This window comes from Rhodnius prolixus, unplaced genomic scaffold, assembly GCF_049639745.1.
Source record: "Rhodnius prolixus isolate KJV_2025 unplaced genomic scaffold, Rpr scaffold_11, whole genome shotgun sequence".
Lineage (NCBI taxonomy): Eukaryota > Metazoa > Arthropoda > Insecta > Hemiptera > Reduviidae > Rhodnius > Rhodnius prolixus.
In genome coordinates, this window is record NW_027411625.1 from 11,997,105 (window position 1) to 12,018,294 (window position 21,190).

At 31.4% G+C, this 21,190-nt stretch overlaps 1 protein-coding gene across 1 annotated transcript in view; it reads left to right on the top strand.

The window, feature by feature from the left end:
• The window catches only part of LOC141459342 (carbohydrate sulfotransferase 11), a 73,865-nt gene extending 56,647 nt beyond the window's left edge, over positions 1–17,218 (top strand). The window contains exons 4-5 of the mRNA XM_074138336.1: positions 12,078–12,356; positions 15,841–17,218. Of these exons, the coding sequence (XP_073994437.1) occupies positions 12,078–12,356; positions 15,841–15,955 (394 nt within the window). The 3' untranslated portion in view covers positions 15,956–17,218. The remainder of the gene's footprint in view (positions 1–12,077; positions 12,357–15,840) is intronic.
• The last annotated feature ends 3,972 nt before the right edge of the window (positions 17,219–21,190 follow it).

Sequence of the window (21,190 nt, forward strand, 5' to 3'; positions counted from 1 at the left end):
TATCATAGTTAAAATTGTTTTTAGAAAGAAGCAATTTATACCAGTGTTACACCTTTCTTTTCTCTACATTTCGGTAAATAATTCATCGAATTCTGATAAAAACTAAACAAGATATAAGAGATTGAAGTTTTGTACAAAGATGAAAACTAAGAAATTTTACCCTACTATACCTTTTTACGTGTTATAACCAGAACAATGCAATTTATACAAGTTATTGAGCTATGTATTCTCTACAATTCGGTGAAGGAATCAATCAAATCGGAACAGTACAAAAAGAGATATTAAAGTTCGAATCTTGAACGAATTCGAAAACCTATATCGATAACGTCTGGAATTTACCCTTCCATATCATAGTTAAAATTGTTTTTAGAAAGAAGCAATTTATACCAGTGTTACACCTTTCTTTTCTCTACATTTCGGTAAATAATTCATCGAATTCTGATAAAAACTAAACAAGATATAAGAGATTGAAGTTTTGTACAAAGATGAAAACTAAGAAATTTTACCCTACTATACCTTTTTACGTGTTATAACCAGAACAATGCAATTTATACAAGTTATTGAGCTATGTATTCTCTACAATTCGGTGAAGGAATCAATCAAATCGGAACAGTACAAAAAGAGATATTAAAGTTCGAATCTTGAACGAATTCGAAAACCTATATCGATAACGTCTGGAATTTACCCTTCCATATCATAGTTAAAATTGTTTTTAGAAAGAAGCAATTTATACCAGTTTTACAGCTTTCTTTTCTCTACATTTCGGTAAACAATTCATCGAATTCTGATAAAGACTAAACAAGATATAATTGAATTAAATTTTGTACCAAGATGAAAACTAAGAAATTTTACCCTTGTATACCTTTTTCGTGTTATCACCAGAACAATGCAATTTATACAAGTTATTGTGCTAAATATTCTCTACAATTCGATGAAGGAATCAATCAAATCGGAACAGTACAAAATGAGATATTAAAGTTCGAATGTTGAACGAATTCGAAAACCTATATCGATAACGTCTGGAATTTACCCTTCCATATCATAGTTAATAATGTTTTTAGAAAGAAGCAATTTATACCAGTGTTACACCTTTCTTTTCGCTACATTTCGGTAAACAATTCATCGAATTCTGATAAAGACTATACAAGATATAAGAGATTGAAATTTTGTACAAAGATGAAAACTAAAAAAAATTTACCCTAGTATACATTTTAACGTGTTATCACTAGAACAATTCAATTTATACCAGTTATTGAGCTAAATATTCTCTACAATTCGGTGAAGGAATCAATCAAATCGGAACAGTAAAAAAGAGATATTAAAGTTCGAATGTTGAACGAATTCGAAAACCTATATCGATAACGTCTGGAATTTACCCTTCCATATCATAGTTAAAATTGTTTTTAGAAAGAAGCAATTTATACCAGTGTTACACCTTTCTTTTCTCTACATTTCGGTAAATAATTCATCGAATTCTGATAAAAACTAAACAAGATATAAGAGATTGAAGTTTTGTACAAAGATGGAAACTAAGAAATATTACCCTTGTATACCTTTTTACGTGTTATCACCAGAACAATGCAATTTATACAAGTTATTGAGGTATGTATTCTCTACAATTCGGTGAAGGAATCAATCAAATCGGAACAGTACAAAAAGAGATATTAAAGTTCGAATTTTGAACGAATTCGAAAATTTAGAAAGAAACAATTTATACCAGTTTTACAGCTATCTTTTCTCAACATTTCAGTAAACAATTCATCGAATTCTGATAAAGTGTAAACAAGATATAAGTGATTTATATTTTGTACGAAGATGAAAACTAAGAAATTTTCCCTTTTATACCTTTTTACTTGTTATCACTCGAACAATGCAATTTATACCAGTTATTGAGCTATGTATTCTCTACAATTCGGTGAAGGAATCAATCAAATCGGAAAAGTACGAAAAGAGATATTAAAGTTCGAATTTTGAACGAATTTGAAAACCTAGATCGATAACGTCCTAAGTTTACCCTTCCATATCATAGTTAATAATGTTTTTAGAAAGAAGCAATTTATACCAGTGATACACCTTTCTTTTCTCTACATTTCGGTAAACAATTCATCGAATTCTGATAAAGACTAAACAAGATATAAGAGATTGAAGTTTTGTACAAAGATGAAAACTAAGAAATTTTACCCTACTATACCTTTTTACGTGTTATCACTTAACAATGCAATTTATACCAGTTATTGAGCTATGTATTCTCTACAATTCGGTGAAGGAATCAATCAAATCGGAACAGTACAAAAAGAGATATTAAAGTTCGAATTTTGAACGAATTGGAAAACCTAGATCGATAACGTCCTAAGTTTACCCTCTCATATCATAGTTAATAATGTTGTCAGAATGAAGCAGTTTATACCAGTTTTACAGCTTTCTTTTCTCTACATTTCGGTAAACAATTCATCGAATTCTGATAATGACTAAACAAGATATATGAGATTGAAGGTTTGTACAAAGATGAAAACTATGAAATTTTACCCTTGTATACCTTTTTACGTGTTATCACCAGAACAATGCAATTTATACAAGTTATTGAGCTAAATATTCTCTACAATTTAGTGAAGGAATCAACCAAATCGGAATAGTACGAAAAGTGATATTAAGGTTCGAATTTTGAACGAATTCGAAAACGTAGAAAGAAACAATTTATACCAGTTTTACAGCTATCTTTTCTCTACATTTCGGTAAACAATTCATCGAATTCTGATAAAGTGTAAACAAGATATAAGTGATTTATGTTTTGTACGAAGATGAAAACTAAGAAATTTTACCTTTTTATACCTTTTTACGTGTTATCACTCGAACAATGCAATTAATACCAGTTATTAAGCTATGCATTCTCTACAATTCGGTGAAGGAATCAATCAAATCGGAACAGTACGAAAAGAGATATTAAAGTTCGAATTTTGAACGAATTCGAAAACGTTGATCGATAACGTCCGAAATTTAACGTTACATCTCTTAGTTAATATTGTTTTTAGAAAGATGCAGCTTATACCAGTTTTACAGCTATCGTTTCTCTATATTTCGGTAAAGAATTCAACGGATTCTGATAAAGACTAATCAAGATATAAGTGATTGAAATTTTGTTCAAAGATGAAAACTAAGAAAATTTACCCTTGTATACCTTTTAACGTGTTATCACTAGAACAATGCAATTTATACCAGTTATTGAGCTAAATATTCTCTACAATTCGGTGAGGGAATCAATCAAATCGGAACTGTACGAAAAGAGATATTGAAGTTCGAAATTTGTACGAAATCGAAAACCTAGATCGATAATGTCCTAAATTTACCCTTTCATATTTTAGTTAATATGGTTTTTAGAAAGATGCAATTTATAGCAGTTTTACAGCTTACTTTTCTGTACATTTCGGTAAAGAATTCATCGAAGTCTGATACAGACTAAACAAGATATAAAAGATTGTAGTTTTATACAATCATGAAAACTAAGAAATTTTACACTTGTATACCTTTTTACGTGTTATCACTCGAACAATGCAATTTATAACAGTTATTGAGCTATGCATTCTCTACAATTCGGTGAAGGAACCAATCAAATCGGAACAGTACGATAAAAGATATTAAAGTTCGAATTTTAAACGAATTCAAAAACCTAGATCGATAACGTCCGAAATTTACCCTTCCATGTCTTAGTTATTATTGTTCTTAGAAAAATGCAATTTATACCAGTTTTACAGCTATTTTTTCTCTACATTTCTGTAAACAATTCATCGAATTCTGAAAAGACTAAACAAGATATAAAAGATTGTAGTTTTATACAATCATGAAAACTAAGAAAAATTTAACCTAGTATACCTTTTAACGTGTTATCACTAGAACAATTCAATTTATACCATTTATTGAGCTAAATATTCTCTACAATTCGGTGAAGGAATCAATCAAATCGGAACAGTACGAAAAGAGATATTGAAGTTCGAATTTTGAACGAAATCGAAAACCTAGATCGATAATATCCTAAATTTACCCTTCCATATCATAGTTAATTATGTTGTCAAAAAGAAGCAGTTTATACCAGTTTTACAGCTTTCTTTTCTCTATATTTCGGTAAACAATTTATCGAATTCTGATGAAGACTAAACAATATATAAGAGATTGAAGTTTTGTACAAAGATAAAAACTAAGAAATTTTACCCTACTATACCTTTTTACGTGTTATCACTCGAACAATGAAACTTATACCAGTTATTGAGCTATGTATTCTCTACAATTCGGTGAAGGAATCAATCAAATCGGAACAGTACAAAAAGAGATATTAAAGTTCGAATGTTGAACGAATTCGAAAACCTAGATCGATAACGTCCTAAGTTTACCCTTTCATATCATAGTTAATAATGTTTTTAGAATGAAACAATTTATACCAGTGTTACACCTTTCTTTTCTCTACATTTCGGTAAACAATTCATCGAATTCTGATAAAGACTAAACAAGATATAAAAGATTGTAGTTTTATACAATCATGAAAACTAAGAAAAATTTACCCTAGTATACCTTTTAACGTGTTATCACTAGAACAATTCAATTTATACCATTTATTGAGCTAAATATTCTCTACAATTCGGTGAAGGAATCAATCCAATCGGAACAGTACGAAAAGAGATATTGAAGTTCGAATTTTGAACGAAATCGAAAACCTAGATCGATAATATCCTAAATTTACCCTTCCATATCATAGTTAATTATGTTGTCAAAAAGAAGCAGTTTATACCAGTTTTACAGCTTTCTTTTCTCTATATTTCGGTAAACAATTTATCGAATTCTGATGAAGACTAAACAATATATAAGAGATTGAAGTTTTGTACAAAGATAAAAACTAAGAAATTTTACCCTACTATACCTTTTTACGTGTTATCACTCGAACAATGAAACTTATACCAGTTATTGAGCTATGTATTCTCTACAATTCGGTGAAGGAATCAATCAAATCGGAACAGTACAAAAAGAGATATTAAAGTTCGAATGTTGAACGAATTCGAAAACCTAGATCGATAACGTCCTAAGTTTACCCTTTCATATCATAGTTAATAATGTTTTTAGAATGAAACAATTTATACCAGTGTTACACCTTTCTTTTCTCTACATTTCGGTAAACAATTCATCGAATTCTGATAAAGACTAAACAAGATATAAGAGATTGAAGTTTTGTACAAATATGAAAACTAAGAAATTTTACCCTACTATACCTTTTTATGTGTTATCACTCGAACAATGCAATTTATACCAGTTATTGAGCTATGTATTCTCTACAATTCGGTGAAGGAATCAATCAAATCGGAACAGTACAAAAATAGATATTAAAGTTCGAATTTTGAACGAATTCGAAAACCTAGATCGATAACGTCCTAAGTTTACCCTTTCATATCATAGTTAATAATGTATTTAGAAAGATGCAGTTTATACCAGTGTTACAGCTTTCTTTTCTCTATATTTCGGTAAACAATTTATCGAATTCTGATGAAGACTAAACAATATATAAGAGATTGAAGTTTTGTACAAAGATAAAAACTAAGAAATTTTACCCTACTATACCTTTTTACGTGTTATCACTCGAACAATGCAATTTATACCAGTTATTGAGCTATGTATTCTCTACAATTCGGTGAAGGAATCAATCAAATCGGAACAGTACAAAAAGAGATATTAAAGTTCGAATTTTGAACGAATTCGAAAACCTAGATCAATAACGTCCTAAGTTTACCCTTTCATATCATAGTTAATAATGTTGTCAGAAAGAAGCAGTTTATACCACTTTTACATCTTTCTTTTCTCTACATTTCGGTAAACAATTCATCGAATTCTGATAAAGACTAAACAAGATATAAGAGATTGAAGGTTTGTACAAAGATGAAAACTAAGAAATTTTACCCTTGTATACCTTTTTACGTGTTGTCACCAGAACAATGCAATTTATACAAGTTATTGAGCTAAATATTCTCTACAATTCAGTGAAGGAATCAATCAAATCAGAACAGTACGAAAAGAGATAATAAAGTTCGAATGTTGTACGAATTCGAAAACCTATATCGATAACGTCTGCAATTTACCTTTCCATATCATAGTTAATATTGTTTTTAGAAAGAAGCAATTTATACCAGTGTTACAGCTTTCTTTTCTCTACATTTCGGTAAACAATTCATCGAATTCTGATAAAGACTAAACAAGATATAAAAGATTGTAGTTTTATACAATCATGAAAACTAAGAAATTTTACACTTGTATACCTTTTTACGTGTTATCACTAGAACACTGCAATTTATACCAGTTATTGAGCTATGTATTCTCTACAATTCGGTGAAGGAATCAATCAAATCGTAACAGTAAAAAAGAGATATTAAAGTTCGAATGTTGAACGAATTCGAAAACCTATATCGATAACGTCTGGAATTTACCCTTCCATATCATAGTTAAAATTGTTTTTAGAAAGAAGCAATTTATACCAGTGTTACAGCTTTCTTTTCTCTACATCATCGAATTCTGATAAAAACTAAACAAGATATAAGAGATTGAAGTTTTGTACAAAGATGAAAACTAAGAAATATTACCCTTGTATACCTTTTTACGTGTTATCACCAGAACAATGCAATTTATACAAGTTATTTAGCTATGTATTCTCTACAATTCGGTGAAGGAATCAATCAAATCGGAACAGTACAAAAAGAGATATTAAAGTTCGAATTTTGAACGAATTCGAAAACCTAGATCGATAACGTCCTAAGTTTACCCTTTCATATCATAGTTAATAATGTTGTCAGAATGAAGCAGTTTATACCAGTTTTACAGCTTTCTTTTCTCTACATTTCGGTAAACAATTCATCGAATTCTGATAATGACTAAACAAGATATATGAGATTGAAGGTTTGTACAAAGATGAAAACTATGAAATTTTACCCTTGTATACCTTTTTACGTGTTATCACCAGAACAATGCAATTTATACAAGTTATTGAGCTAAATATTCTCTACAATTTGGTGAAGGAATCAACCAAATCGGAATAGTACGAAAAGTGATATTAAGGTTCGAATTTTGAACGAATTCGAAAACGTAGAAAGAAACAATTTATACCAGTTTTACAGCTATCTTTTCTCTACATTTCGGTAAACAATTCATCGAATTCTGATAAAGTGTAAACAAGATATAAGTGATTTATGTTTTGTACGAAGATGAAAACTAAGAAATTTTACCTTTTTATACCTTTTTACGTGTTATCACTCGAACAATGCAATTTATACCAGTTATTGAGCTATGTATTCTCTACAATTCGGTGAAGGAATCAATCAAATCGGAACAGTACGAAAAGAGATATTGAAGTTTGAATTTTGAATGAAATTGAAAACCTAGATCGATAATATCCTAAATTTACCCTTTCATATCATAGTTAATAATGTTGTCAAAAAGAAGCAATTTATACCAGTTTTACAGCTTTCTTTTCTCTATATTTCGGTAAACAATTCATCGAATTCTGATAAAGAGAAAACAAGATATAAGTGATTTAAGTTTTGTTCGAAGATGAAAACTAAGAAATTTTACCCTTGTATACGTTTTTACGTGTTTTCACCAGAACAATACAATTTATACCAGTTATTGAGCTAAGTTTTCTCTACAATTCGGTGAAGAATTAAATCAAATCGGAATAGTACGAAAAGAGATATTGAAGTTCGAATTTTGAACGAAATCGAAAACCTAGATCGATAATATCCTAAATTTACCCTTCCATATCATAGTTATTATTGTTCTTAGACGGAAGCAATTTATAACAGTTTTACAGCTTTCTTTTCTCTACATTTCGGTAAACAATTCATCGAATTCTGATAAAGACTAAACAAGATATAAAAGATTGAAGTTTTGTACAAAGATGAAAACTAAAAAATTTTACTCTTCTATACCTTTTTACGTGTTATCACTCGAACAATGCAATTTATACCAGTTATTGAGCTATGCATTCTCTACAATTCGGTGAAGGAATCAATCAAATCGGAACAGTACGAAAAGAGATATTAAAGTTCGAATTTTGAACGAATTCGAAAACGTTGATCGATAACGTCCGAAATTTAACGTTACATCTCTTAGTTAATATTGTTTTTAGAAAGATGCAGCTTATACCAGTTTTACAGCTATCGTTTCTCTATATTTCGGTAAAGAATTCAACGGATTCTGATAAAGACTAAACAAGATATAAGAGATTGAAATTTTGTTCAAAGATGAAAACTAAGAAAATTTACCCTTGTATACCTTTTTACGTGTAATCACTCGATTAATGCAATTTATACCAGTTATTGAGCTATGTATTCTCTACAATTTGGTGAAGGAATAAATCAAATCGGAACTGTACGAAAAGAGATATTAAAGTTCGAATTTTGAACGAATTCGAAAACCTATATCAATAAAGTCTGGAATTTACCCTTCCATATCATAGTTAAAATTGTTTTTAGAAAGAAGCAATTTATATCAGTTTTACAGCTTTCTTTTCTCTACATTTCGGTAAACAATTCATCGAATTCTGATAAAGACTAAACAAGATATAAGAGTTTGAAATTTTGTACAAAGATGAAAACTAAGAAAATTTACCCTTGTATACCTTTTTACGTGTTATCACTCGATTAATGCAATTTATACCAGTTATTGAGCTATGCATTCTCTACAATTCGGTGAAGGAATCAATGAAATCGGAACAGTACGAAAAGAGATATTGAAGTTCGAATTTTGAACGAATTCGAAAACCTAGATCGATAACGTCCGAAATTTACACTTTCATATCATAGTTAATAATGTTGTCAGTAAGAAGCAGTTTATACCAGTTTTACAGCTTTCTTTTCTCTACATTTCGGTAAAGAATTCATCGGATTCTGATAAAGACTAAACAGGATATAAGAGATAGAAATTTTGTACAAAGATGAAAACTAAGAAAATTTACCCTTGTATACCTTTTAACGTGTTATCACTAGAACAATGCAATTTATACCAGTTATTGAGCTAAATATTCTCTACAATTCGGTGAGGGAATCAATCAAATCGGAACTGTACGAAAAGAGATATTGAAGTTCGAATTTTGTACGAAATCGAAAACCTAGATCGATAATGTCCTAAATTTACCCTTTCATATTTTAGTTAATATGGTTTTTAGGAAGATGCAATTTATAGCAGTTTTACAGCTTACTTTTCTGTACATTTCGGTAAACAATTCATCGAAGTCTGATACAGACTAAACAAGATATAAAAGATTGTAGTTTTATACAATCATGAAAACTAAGAAATTTTACACTTGTATACCTTTTTACGTGTTATCACTCGAACAATGCAATTTATAACAGTTATTGAGCTATGCATTCTCTACAATTCGGTGAAGGAACCAATCAAATCGGAACAGTACGATAAAAGATATTAAAGTTCGAATTTTAAACGAATTCAAAAACCTAGATCGATAACGTCCGAAATTTACCCTTCCATGTCTTAGTTATTATTGTTCTTAGAAAGATGCAATTTATACCAGTTTTACAGCTATTTTTTCTCTACATTTCTGTAAACAATTCATCGAATTCTGATAAAGACTAAACAAGATATAAAAGATTGTAGTTTTATACAATCATGAAAACTAAGAAATTTTACACTTGTATACCTTTTTACGTGTTATCACTAGAACACTGCAATTTATACCAGTTATTGAGCTAAGTTTTCTCTACAATTCGGTGAAGAAATCAATCAAAACGGAATAGTACGAAAAGAGATATTGAAGTTCGAATGTTGAACGAATTCGAAAACCTATATCGATAACGTCTGGAATTTACCCTTCCATATCATAGTTATTATTGTTCTTAGAAAGATGCAATTTATAACAGTTTTACAGCTTTCTTTTCTCTACAATTCGGTAAAGAATTCATCGAATTCTGATAAAGGCAAAACAAGATATAAGTAATTTAATTTTTGTATGAAGATGAAAACTAAGAAATTTACCCTTCTATACCTTTTTACGTGTTATCACTCGAACAATGCAGTTTATACCAGTTATTGAGCTATGTATTCTCTATAATTCGGTGAAGGAATCAATCAAATCGGAAATGTACGAAAAGAGATATTAAAGTTCGAATTTGAACGAAATCGAAAACCTAGATCGATAAGGTCCGAAATTTACCCTTCCATGTCTTATTTATTATTGTTCTTAGAAAGATGCAATTTATACCAGTTTTACAGCTATTTTTTCTCTACATTTCTGTAAACAATTCATCGAATTCTGATAAAGACTAAACAAGATATTAGTGATTTAAGTTTTGTACAAAGATGAAAACTAAAAAATTTTACCTTGTATACCTTTTTACGTGTTATCACTAGAACACTGCAATTTATACCAGTTATTGAGCTAAGTTTTCTCTACAATTCGGTGAAGAAATCAATCAAAACGGAACAGTACGAAAAGAGATGTTGAAGTTCGAATTTGAACGAAATCGAAAACCTAGATCTATAATGTCCAAAATTTACCCTTCCATGTCTTAGTTAATATTGTTTTTAGAAAGATGCAGTTCATATCAGTTTTACAGCTATCTTTTCTCTACATTTCGGTAAAGAATTCATCGAATTCTGATAAAGACAAAACAAGATATAAGTGATTTAAGTTTTGTACGAAGATGAAAACTACGAAATTTTACCCTTGTATACCTTTTTACGTGTTATCACTAGAACAATACAATTTATACCAGTTATTGAGCTAAGTTTTCTCTACAATTCGGTGAAGAAATAAATCAAATCGGAACAGTACGAAAAGAGATATTGAAGTTTGAATTTTGAATGAAATCGAAAACCTAGATCGATAATATCCTAAATTTACCCTTTCATGTCATAGTTAATAATGTCGTCAAGAAGAAGCAGTTTATACCAGTTTTACAGCTTTCTTTTCTCTACATTTCGGTAAATAATTCATCGAATTCTGATAAAGACTAAACAAGATATAAAAGATTGAAGTTTTGTACAAAGATGAAAACTAAGAAATTTTACCCTTGTATACGTTTTTACGTGTTTTCACCAGAACAATACAATTTATACCAGTTATTGAGCTAAGTTTTCTCTACAATTCGGTGAAGAATTAAATCAAATCGGAATAGTACGAAAAGAGATATTGAAGTTCGAATTTTGAACGAAATCGAAAACCTAGATCGATAATATCCTAAATTTAACGTTATATATCTTAGTTAATAATGTCAGAAAGAAACAATTTATTACAGTTTTATAGCTATCGTTTCTCTACATTTCGGTAAAGAATTCATTGGATTCTGATAAATACTAAACAAGATATAAGAGATTGAAGTTTTGTACAAAGATGGAAACTAAGAAATTTTACCCTTGTATACCTTTTAACGTGTTATCACTAGAACAATGCAATTTATACCAGTTATTGAGCTAAATATTCTCTACAATTCGGTGAAAAAATCATTCAAATCGGAACAGTACGAAAAGAGATATTAAAGTTCGAATTTGAACGAAATCGAAAACCTAGATCTATAACGTCCAAAATTTACCCTTCCATGTCTTAGTTAATATTGTTTTTAGAAAGATGCAGATTATACCAGTTTTGTAGCTATTTTTTCTCTACATTTCGGTTGATGTTAATAAATTACAGTTATAAAGGTTTATTTGCCTTATATTTTAAAGATAATTTGGGAATACATATTATCTTTTTTAAAAAAGGGAAAAAGAAATTATCAATATTGGTTGTTTTTTAACGTAACCTTATCTCGTGCACTTTTTGAGGATCTACCGTTACATATACGACTGGCTTACCGGACAGTTTTAATTAAAAGTAACTAAAACTTGGCTCAAAGTAACCCAAGTTGTCTAGCTTTGGTACTTCAGGTTTACTATACTAGTCTTTTCTCACCCTGAAATTTTCAATCGACTGCAGACCGTCACGGCATGTCATTATCTCTGTTACACAACCTCGTGCCTTCTGTTTATAAGTCTAATGATTGCGAAAAGAAAAAATTTTTTGGGTCATCTACAGATTTTGTCTGTCTGCTTTGCAGATATCGCCGGAAATACAACAGTACCAGAAGTTCTGCCGGCGATGATGTCACGTTTGAAGAGTTCATATCCTATCTGACACAGACACGTGGCGCCGGCTTGAATGAGCACTGGCAGGCCATTCACAGTCTTTGCTCGCCTTGCACCATTTCCTATGACTTTGTGGGCAAGTATGAGACTTTGACAGCGGACTCTGATTTTTTGCTGCGTGCGATTGGTGCATCACAAGTAGTGTTTCCAGCAGCACCAAAAATGCATACAACCTCCACACATCTTAGCATGTAAGTATCTAAAAACTTTTTTAAGGGCAGTTGAGGCTCTAAATGTGGTCTCTGTTCTCATACAAAACATATGAACAGATAATGTAGAATTAAACTAATTAATCTCAATCTTATTATACAGGGTGTCCCAATAGCTTCCTACACAACTCAAAAATCGCTAAAAAAAAAAGAAAAAAGAATCGAATTATTTTTTGAGAAAATTACTGCACCAATAGCATTGAGCTAATATATTCCTGAAACAGTAAAACAACAAGTTAACTTGTATTTTGTCACGGTAACTGATAAATGAATGGCTCAAGTGAAATAAATTCTTTAACATAAATTTTCTCAAAACAATGTTTTTTGAGTTGTGACTCTTTTTTAGCGGGGGTGCGATATGGATAACGACTTTTTCTTGGAAACTAAGATAGCTAGAAAAAAACTAAAAAAAATACGTGTTCCTTTAGTTTTTTGTTAGGAATCCAAATTTACTTTGTAAATTTTTTTCGGTGCTTCCAGAAGCGAGATACAGGCACCAACTTCATTTTTTCAAATGGGAAGGTGCATTTCCGAAATAGATTCCTCTATTTTTTGTTTTTTTCTGTGAGCGATATTTTAGAAGTTACGAATGAAAACATGATTCTTATAATAAACGTCAAAATGATATAACGGTTTTTTGATTAAATAAGAAGAAAAGTACTATTTTATTATAAATTTTACTCCTCATTAATGTTACAGATTATGCTTGAACTGGCCTCCACCATTAGAGATGCATAGACATGCTCTTTCCTGCCAATTGTCCCTTACTGCCAAAGAAATAGATTCGGCTTTAACCGAGTTACAGGCACACTATTATTCTCTGCTTTAGTTCATCTACAGATGCAATACCGGCTTGATTCTGGTATCCCCAAAAGAAATAGTCCATAGGTGTCAAATCCGGTGAACGAGGTGGCCACTGAATAGCTTGATATAATACCATCAGGCATGTAAAGAGATATCTCGATAGGAAATTTGATGGGCCTGTTATATTGACACGGGGGGCGATTCAGTGGCCACCTCTCTCACCGGATTTGACACCTATGGACTATTTCCTTTGGGGATACCTGAAAAACAAGGTGATTAATCATAACTTTTTTCTTTCTTTTCTTATTTCTGCTTATCTAAAAGCATTTCTAAATCTAGGTGTGTCAGAATCAAGAATCCCGGCCCCCCGTGTCAATATAACAGGCCCATCAAATTTCCTATCGAGATATCTCTTTACATGCCTGATGGTATTATATCAAGCTATTCAGTGGCCACCTCGTTCACCGGATTTGACACCTATGGACTATTTCTTTTGGGGATACCAGAATCAAGCCGGTATTGCATCTGTAGATGAACTAAAGCAGAGAATAATAGATACCTGTAACTCGGTTAAAGCCGAATCTATTTCTTTGGCAGTAAGGGGCAATTGGCAGGAAAGAGCATGTCCATGCATCTCTAATGGTGGAGGCCAGTTCAAGCATAATCTGTAACATTAATGAGGAGTAAAATTTATAATAAAATAGTACTTTTCTTCTTATTTAATCAAAAAACCATTATAATATTATCATTTTGACGTTTATTATAAGAAACATGTTTTCATTCATAACTTCTAAAATATCGCTCACAGATAAAAACCGTTCAAGTAAATTTTTCTTTAAAAAAAATAGAGGAATCTATTTCTGAAATAAAAACTGCACTTCCCATTTGACAAAATGAAGTTGGTGCCTGTATCTCACTTCTGGAAGCACCGAAAAAAATTTACAAAGTAAATTTGGATTCCTAACAAAAAACTAAAGGAACACGTATTTTTTAGTTTTTTTCTAGCAATCTTAGTTTCCGTGAAAAAGTCGTTATCCATATAGCTTGGGACACCCTGTATAATGGGTCCACACATGAATCCTTATAAACCCTGCACTTCTGCAGACTTAATTTTGTTAACGTTAAAACAGCCACTTTGGATGCACTAGCGTTTTAAAAGTTACAGAGAAAGGAAATGGTAGGTATTAATATCACAACAAAAATACTGAAATAATGGTTTTAAAAAAATTAATAAAATTCATTGATTTACTTTTTATACGTTAATCTACTATGAGGGGTTAGATTTTCGTTTAAAAATGTAAGTTAATGATTTTGTTTCAATCAAGAATTGATCTATTTGTTACATAACAGTGTTTTACCTAACCATGATTTGACCAGCTTACCAAATATTGTTAGCAGCAATATTCTTGTTTTGGTACAGCCGTTAATAGAATGAGCTCCTTCGGCCTTCCTATATCTGGAAACTCATTTACTGCCCTTATTCTTCTATACCCTCAGATTGCATCATAATTATATCTGTAAAGTTCTTCAGTTACCAGATGACCGGCTTACTAAAAAAACTGGCAATAAATATTATTGAAAATAACCTATCGTGGTTCAATGAAATTAATACCATAATTAATAATTTAAATATGGGTAAGATTCTATCTATAGAGAATATACATGAGTGGGGAATTGTATTTGTATTTATGGAAATACGCAAAAATTTAGAAAATAAGTTTAAGGAAAAGCTTGTTTTGGATCTAAATAATTTAGAGTTCTATGACCATTATGGAGCGCTGCAATTTGATTTGGGTACTAAGAGCTATTTAAATAGTAGCCTCCTCGTAGAAAGTGTAAAGTTTATTATGAAGATTAGGAGTGGCACTCTAAGGTTGAATAATTTCTGCTCCATTTGTCATTTAAATGAAGTAGAGTCGTTATATCACTTCTTAGATGCGTGTCCGCGTTATAGCGATACTAAAGTAAATGGCTAAAGAAAAAAAATGTATTGGTTGAAGAAATGATAAAGGAGCTGACTGGATCACCTTGATAAATTATTGTAAAGAGGCTTATGAACTTCGAGGGAAGTTGTTAAATGTATAATATAATTATTAATAATAAAATATAGTGCTGAGTTATGTTGTTCAGACAATATACGATTATGTTTAAGAGTTTAGTTTAGATTCATTTTGGATGTCCTCTTTAATAGATTGATTTGTTAATTACAAAGGAATAAGTAACTTATTTATGTTATATTAAAGTAAAAATTAAGATGTTTTAATATGATCTCTAGGATATAGGTATTATTAATATTATCAAATTAATCAGTATTAGTATTATCATTTTGTAACATTATTACTATTTACGTTGGATCGTTTGCTTTAAGTACAGTAAGGAATTTGAAGATTAAATTTAATTTATAATTATTTGAAAGTAGCAGTGGTCCCCACACCGGCGACGCTTGCAAGCAGTTGTGTCTTCTGGTTTTTGTTAGTTATTAAGATAATATGTTTTAGTTTATATTATATATTGTATGAAGACTTGAAATAAAAATAATAGAATGAGCTGAGGAGTTCATACTCATTCACGTTTAAAACTTAGAAATAAGCTGGCAAATTCAAGTTAATAGAATCTGGCGTGGGTGATTTACTGAACAATTCTGCTTCCTGGTTTGTTACAGGTATTTTCGGCGGCTGGCACCGGCTATCATCAAGGAGCTCTATCAGATATACGAGATGGATTTTCGATTATTTTCTTATGATCTTTCGGGAATGTTCGGATATGAAGTTAGCTGACAAGGCTTTTTCGCAAAAGTTACCGGAATATTTGCTTTATTGAAAGCTTTCTAACAATCTCATGTAGCATTATTGAATTGTAGATCATTGAATGATTGTATAATTTAATTATATAGACTCACTCTGCAATTTTCTCTTACTGGTGTAAACAAGAATTGGTAAGACAATATGACTTTGGAGAAGCAACGAATGAAAGTGTTTGAACCAAGATTCTTGGTAAGATATTTGGTGCTCTTGATACTAGTCCAGCGATTCTAGACATGCTCTGTATCGATCGTAATCAGAGCAGATAAATCCGTCTCTTTCTTTGCATTTTCGCCTACTAGATTAGGTCCTTGGCTTCTTTATCTGTCTATAGAGTTTTTCAATCCACTCATACTACTTTTTCTCAGAGAATTAATAATTTCAGTAAGAGAAAGCGTGGGATTGTGTTATCAGCAGATTGAATACCAAATTTATTTACCATTACGGAACAGTGATATAAGTGGATATTTTAGACCGTCAGACGATTTTGTTACAATAACAGTTTTGTTAAGATAGGATAATTCCACTAGAGTCCATCATTAGCAAGGCTACTCCCACTCTTGCCGTAATGGGTATTGGCGGAGCACTGAGAAAGAAACTGTCTCTAGTGTGTGAACTCAGAACAATAAAAACAACAATTTACCAATAAGAACTAAGTACGGTCTTTTGCACTGCCCCAATCGTTAATAATATACAGATTACCACCTATGCAGGTTGAACTGATCATAAGTGTATGCTACAAACCATGGGTCTGATTTTCAACCGATTTAGAGAAAATGTCCATTTTTATCATTTGTTTCAGCCTCATTCCTTAAAAATGGTCTTAACTCCTAACCTTTTGCTTTAAATCCGTATGGATTGTGGTGTCGTAGGATGTTTGGTTCGCTTCCACCCTCTTCATTTATTCAATTAACACATAGAGAGCTAGTACTAAAGCAAATTGAATGAATCTAATGAAAGAGATAATTTTCTATAAAATGATATTTACCCATTTGTTGAAGAATGGTTCTATTTTAGAGCTTAAAATTAAACGAAAGTAATCGTTTTCAAAATTTGAAATATCTCTGTTCTTTTTAAGCCGTAAACTGCCTATAAATATTCTCCAAATAATGCGCTTTAAAATCCAGTCGTTTGAACTTTTATTTCAAGAGGTGGATGTACTTTAGACAGAAATAAAAATGTAGTGTAAACAATAAAGAATTAAGAAGGTGTAAAGTTGTAAATAGGGGAATAGCAAAATTTTTTTTATTTATTTATTTATTCACGTTTTCATATTTGTTTTTCGTATGTATTAGCAAAAGAAAGGAAAATAAGGTCTGCAGTGGTATTGAGAGAGGAACGGGGGTCCCGGGTTCTGCTTGCTGTCCACAATTTTCTCTTGATTAGAGCTTTTACAGTTTTCAGCCTGGTGATTTGAGAGTGCTTGTAACCAGAGAACTCTGCCCTTACGAATCGAGGGTGGGTCATTCCATGTCAAATCAACACAAAAAAAGACCATTTTTGACCTCACCATCTCGGATTTTCTTGAAATTTGGCACATGTGTACTATTGGTATAGACTTGGAAAAATATGAAATTTTACTGTGATATGTCAACTGGTTTATGAGTTACAGGGCTGTAAAGTTGCCAAAAATGGGACGAAAAACAAGGAACCCCGTGTTTTTGAATTACTGTAGAAGCTTTCCTAAGTGAGCTACAGACTTGGGATTAGTGTCATTTTATAGCATATATAATGCCCTTTCCTGTGATATGCGACACCATATGGGTTAGGATTAATAAAGTTTGTTAAATTTAAATTTAAAATTTAAATTTTAAATTTTTCAAAAAGTACATATTTTAAAATTTTAAAATTAATTCTATGAATAGCTAATAGTGTTATGAATCACTGGGCAAAATATTAATTTGGGACGACAATGGCTTCATTGTTAAAAAAATTTAAGACTAAAGCTCCATTTCATGGAAAATATATTTTAATAAAATTAAAGTAATAAATAAATTGAAAATAGTAATAATGAATCAATGAATCATAATTAATAATTATTAAGATTTAAAATATTGATTTTGAAATCATTTTTAGAATTAATAATTATGATTACAGTAATTATTCATATTAATTATAATATATTATTTTAATGAAATTATGCAGTTAATCAAATTATACAAAAATAATTCAATTCAATATCTGTTTAAGAACAGTCTTCTTTGGCTGAGATAACAGCCTCTTTAAGTTGGTTTAAGTCGGCAAAGGGCCTTGTGATGGCGTAGGGGGTTCGGTAAAGAGACTGGCAGCTCGTGCCAGTTTGCAACGACCCTATGGAAATCAAATCCAAACTTCACTACAACTTTTTGAGTGGGCAGTAGAAAACATCACCAACATAGACTTTGCATATTCAACCCAGGAAGACTATGTTGAATCTGAGTGTTTTTTAAAAAATCGGTTTGCTCAAGCATTGGCTATTAAAGGAACACAGCAATACCATGCTTTCATTCCCAGAAGTCAATCCAAAATATTGGTTAAAAACGTTTCTATGAAATCAGAAGCTTGCGAAGTTTCAAAATTCCCTGATAAACTAAAATTAGCCGACATATCAGGTTATATCAGTGTAGTCTATAAAGAAACTGGTGGCTTGGATATGTTTTAGAGAAAAATGAAGAACTTGATGAAGTAAAAGTAACTTTTCTTCATCCAGCTGGACCCTCTAAATTATCTCGTATCCAAGAAATGCTGATATTCTTTGGGTCTCAGTAGTGGATGTTTTGATAAAAATTGATCCTGTGACTCTGACAGGAAGAACTTACATATGTCCTTCTAGAAAGTGATGCATGTCAAACAAATGAAGCCTTTTCAAGCTTAAAATAATAAAGAGATCCTATTACTTAACAGTATGTTTTACTTTGGACTTATTAGTGGAATTATTATTAGCATTATTATATTAACATGAATTCAGAGTTGAATTAATCGGATTGGAGCTTTAGACTTAATTTTTTTTAACAATGAAGCCATTGTTGTCCCAAATTAATATTTTGGCCAGTGATTCATAACACTACTAGCTATTCATGGAATTAATTTTAAAATATGTACTTTTCAAAAAATTTAAAATTTAAATTTTAAATTTAAATTTAACAAACTTTATTAATCCTAACCCATATGGTGTCGCATATCACAGGAAAGGGCATTATATATGCTATAAAATGACACCAATCCCAAGTCTGTAGCTTACTTAGGAAAGCTTCTACAGTAATTCAAAAACACGGGGTTCCCTGTTTTTCGGCCCATTTTTGGCAACTTTACAGCCCTGTAACTCATAAACCAGTTGACATATCACAGTAAAATTTCATATTTTTCCAAGTCTATACCAATAGTACACATGTGCCAAATTTCAAGAAAATCCGAGATGGTGAGGTTCAGACCCCGTGTTGATTTGACATGGAATGACCCGGGTGCATTGTGAAAGAAGGCTGACATGCTTTTTCTTAATGACCTTATGTGTACGTTCATTTATGGCAATTTTTATATTCTGTCATTTGATATAATTATTTTTGACGCTCGAACTTACTTTCTTATGCAAATTTATGTTCAAACTAAAAACCGTTCTCTGCTACAGTTCCTTTTAGCAAGGTTCCATCACAAGTTTTCTTATGCCATAAAAACAAAGACGTCGGTTTTTTTTTTATCATTCTTACAGCACTAGGTTTCTTTCCTTCTTTGGTCAACAATGGTGCGATATCGGAGAATTTTTTCAGGTTGGGTAATTACACTGTTGGTTTCAGAATGGATCGGAGATTAGGAGCAGTGGGCTGTTTTGAGACAAAAAAAGCACTTGGTTGTGCCATTGATAAAAAGACAATTGCCTTCCACTCTGATGTCTACACTTTCTTTGCTGTATTTTGGATGAGTAGATACAGAACGCGAACTGAAAAAGAAAATTGTCTCCGTCGGATCGTCTAGCTGCACTGCAGTTACTAAATTCTTGTGTCTTTGTTTAGAATTTGCCGCTTGAATGTTCCAGGACTAAAAGTTTTTTCTGACAAGTATGTAATTCTGGACTAGGCACCAGGCTGTTTTAAGGGTTTTTTAAGGAAGTAAGGTAGATAGATCGGCAAATTCAGGCACGTCTCTCCTATTTATAGGTCCCTAACCTGCTGTTCGTGACATACGTATGGCTGCCTAGCTTCTCGGAATAAATTACTACAGCATTCAACGTTGAAACTCAGTGGGTTGTCAGTAATGTACAATGCTGATTGGTAAACCAAATGATTTTGTTTTTGCGGTCATCTCTCAGATTTCTGGTTTGATAGTTGGATCCCTTGTTAGCTATTGTGGTTTAAGAAGATATAATGGAACCCATTTGAGGCTCCTTTTCATAGATTTTGTAAATTGCAGGAAACATCCTTTCATTTCACAGTGGATTGTGTGAAGTGTGCGGGAATAATGTTTCAGGGTCTTTTTTGCAAAGGACTTAGACTCTTTCCGCAGTCTAATGATAATATCCTTACTTGAAACCTGTTTTAACAATAAGTTACCATAAATAAAATAAATAAAGTAACGGCAGCAAATGTCAACTGATAATTAATAATCAATTAATAAATTTACTTGGTACTTTAATCTCTGAGGTCTATAACGCCCATAGTATTTTTAGTATACCGTCAAGCTCTAGACACTGTTTTCAGCTAAATGAGATGTGGTTCGTAGGTAGATCCAAAATCTAATGAAACTAGCTGAATTCGAACCCAAAATCTGTGCGTGCTGAATCTGGAGCACTAACACTGCTGGACTAATTTCATTTTCCAAATGTTAAAAACTTTACAGCTTTGTTGACAGAAATGTGTGATTTCTTCGAACTTATTTGTGGTAAAAAAAATACTATTACAGGTTCTAATCCAGTTGCAGGCCCTTAGATTTTCTCGTACTAGGAGCTTCTTACAGCTCACTGTCCGGTGATGGAAATGTCTGTAACGAGACAACACTATCCGGAGGCCGGCAGTGCACTGGAAAAAACTCCGGGCGCCATTAACCTCAGATGTTGACGCGCCATAAAGACATAATGATTATAATAATAATACTGTGGAAATGACTTCGTTCTGCTGTTGATGAAACGGTTCTGGTTCTGCAGGGCATTTCCTACGTCTTCAGTTTTTTTTTTTCATTAAAATGTTACTTTTTAATTGATACATCTAGAAGATTAACAAGATCTGAGCCGCTGGTTCATGA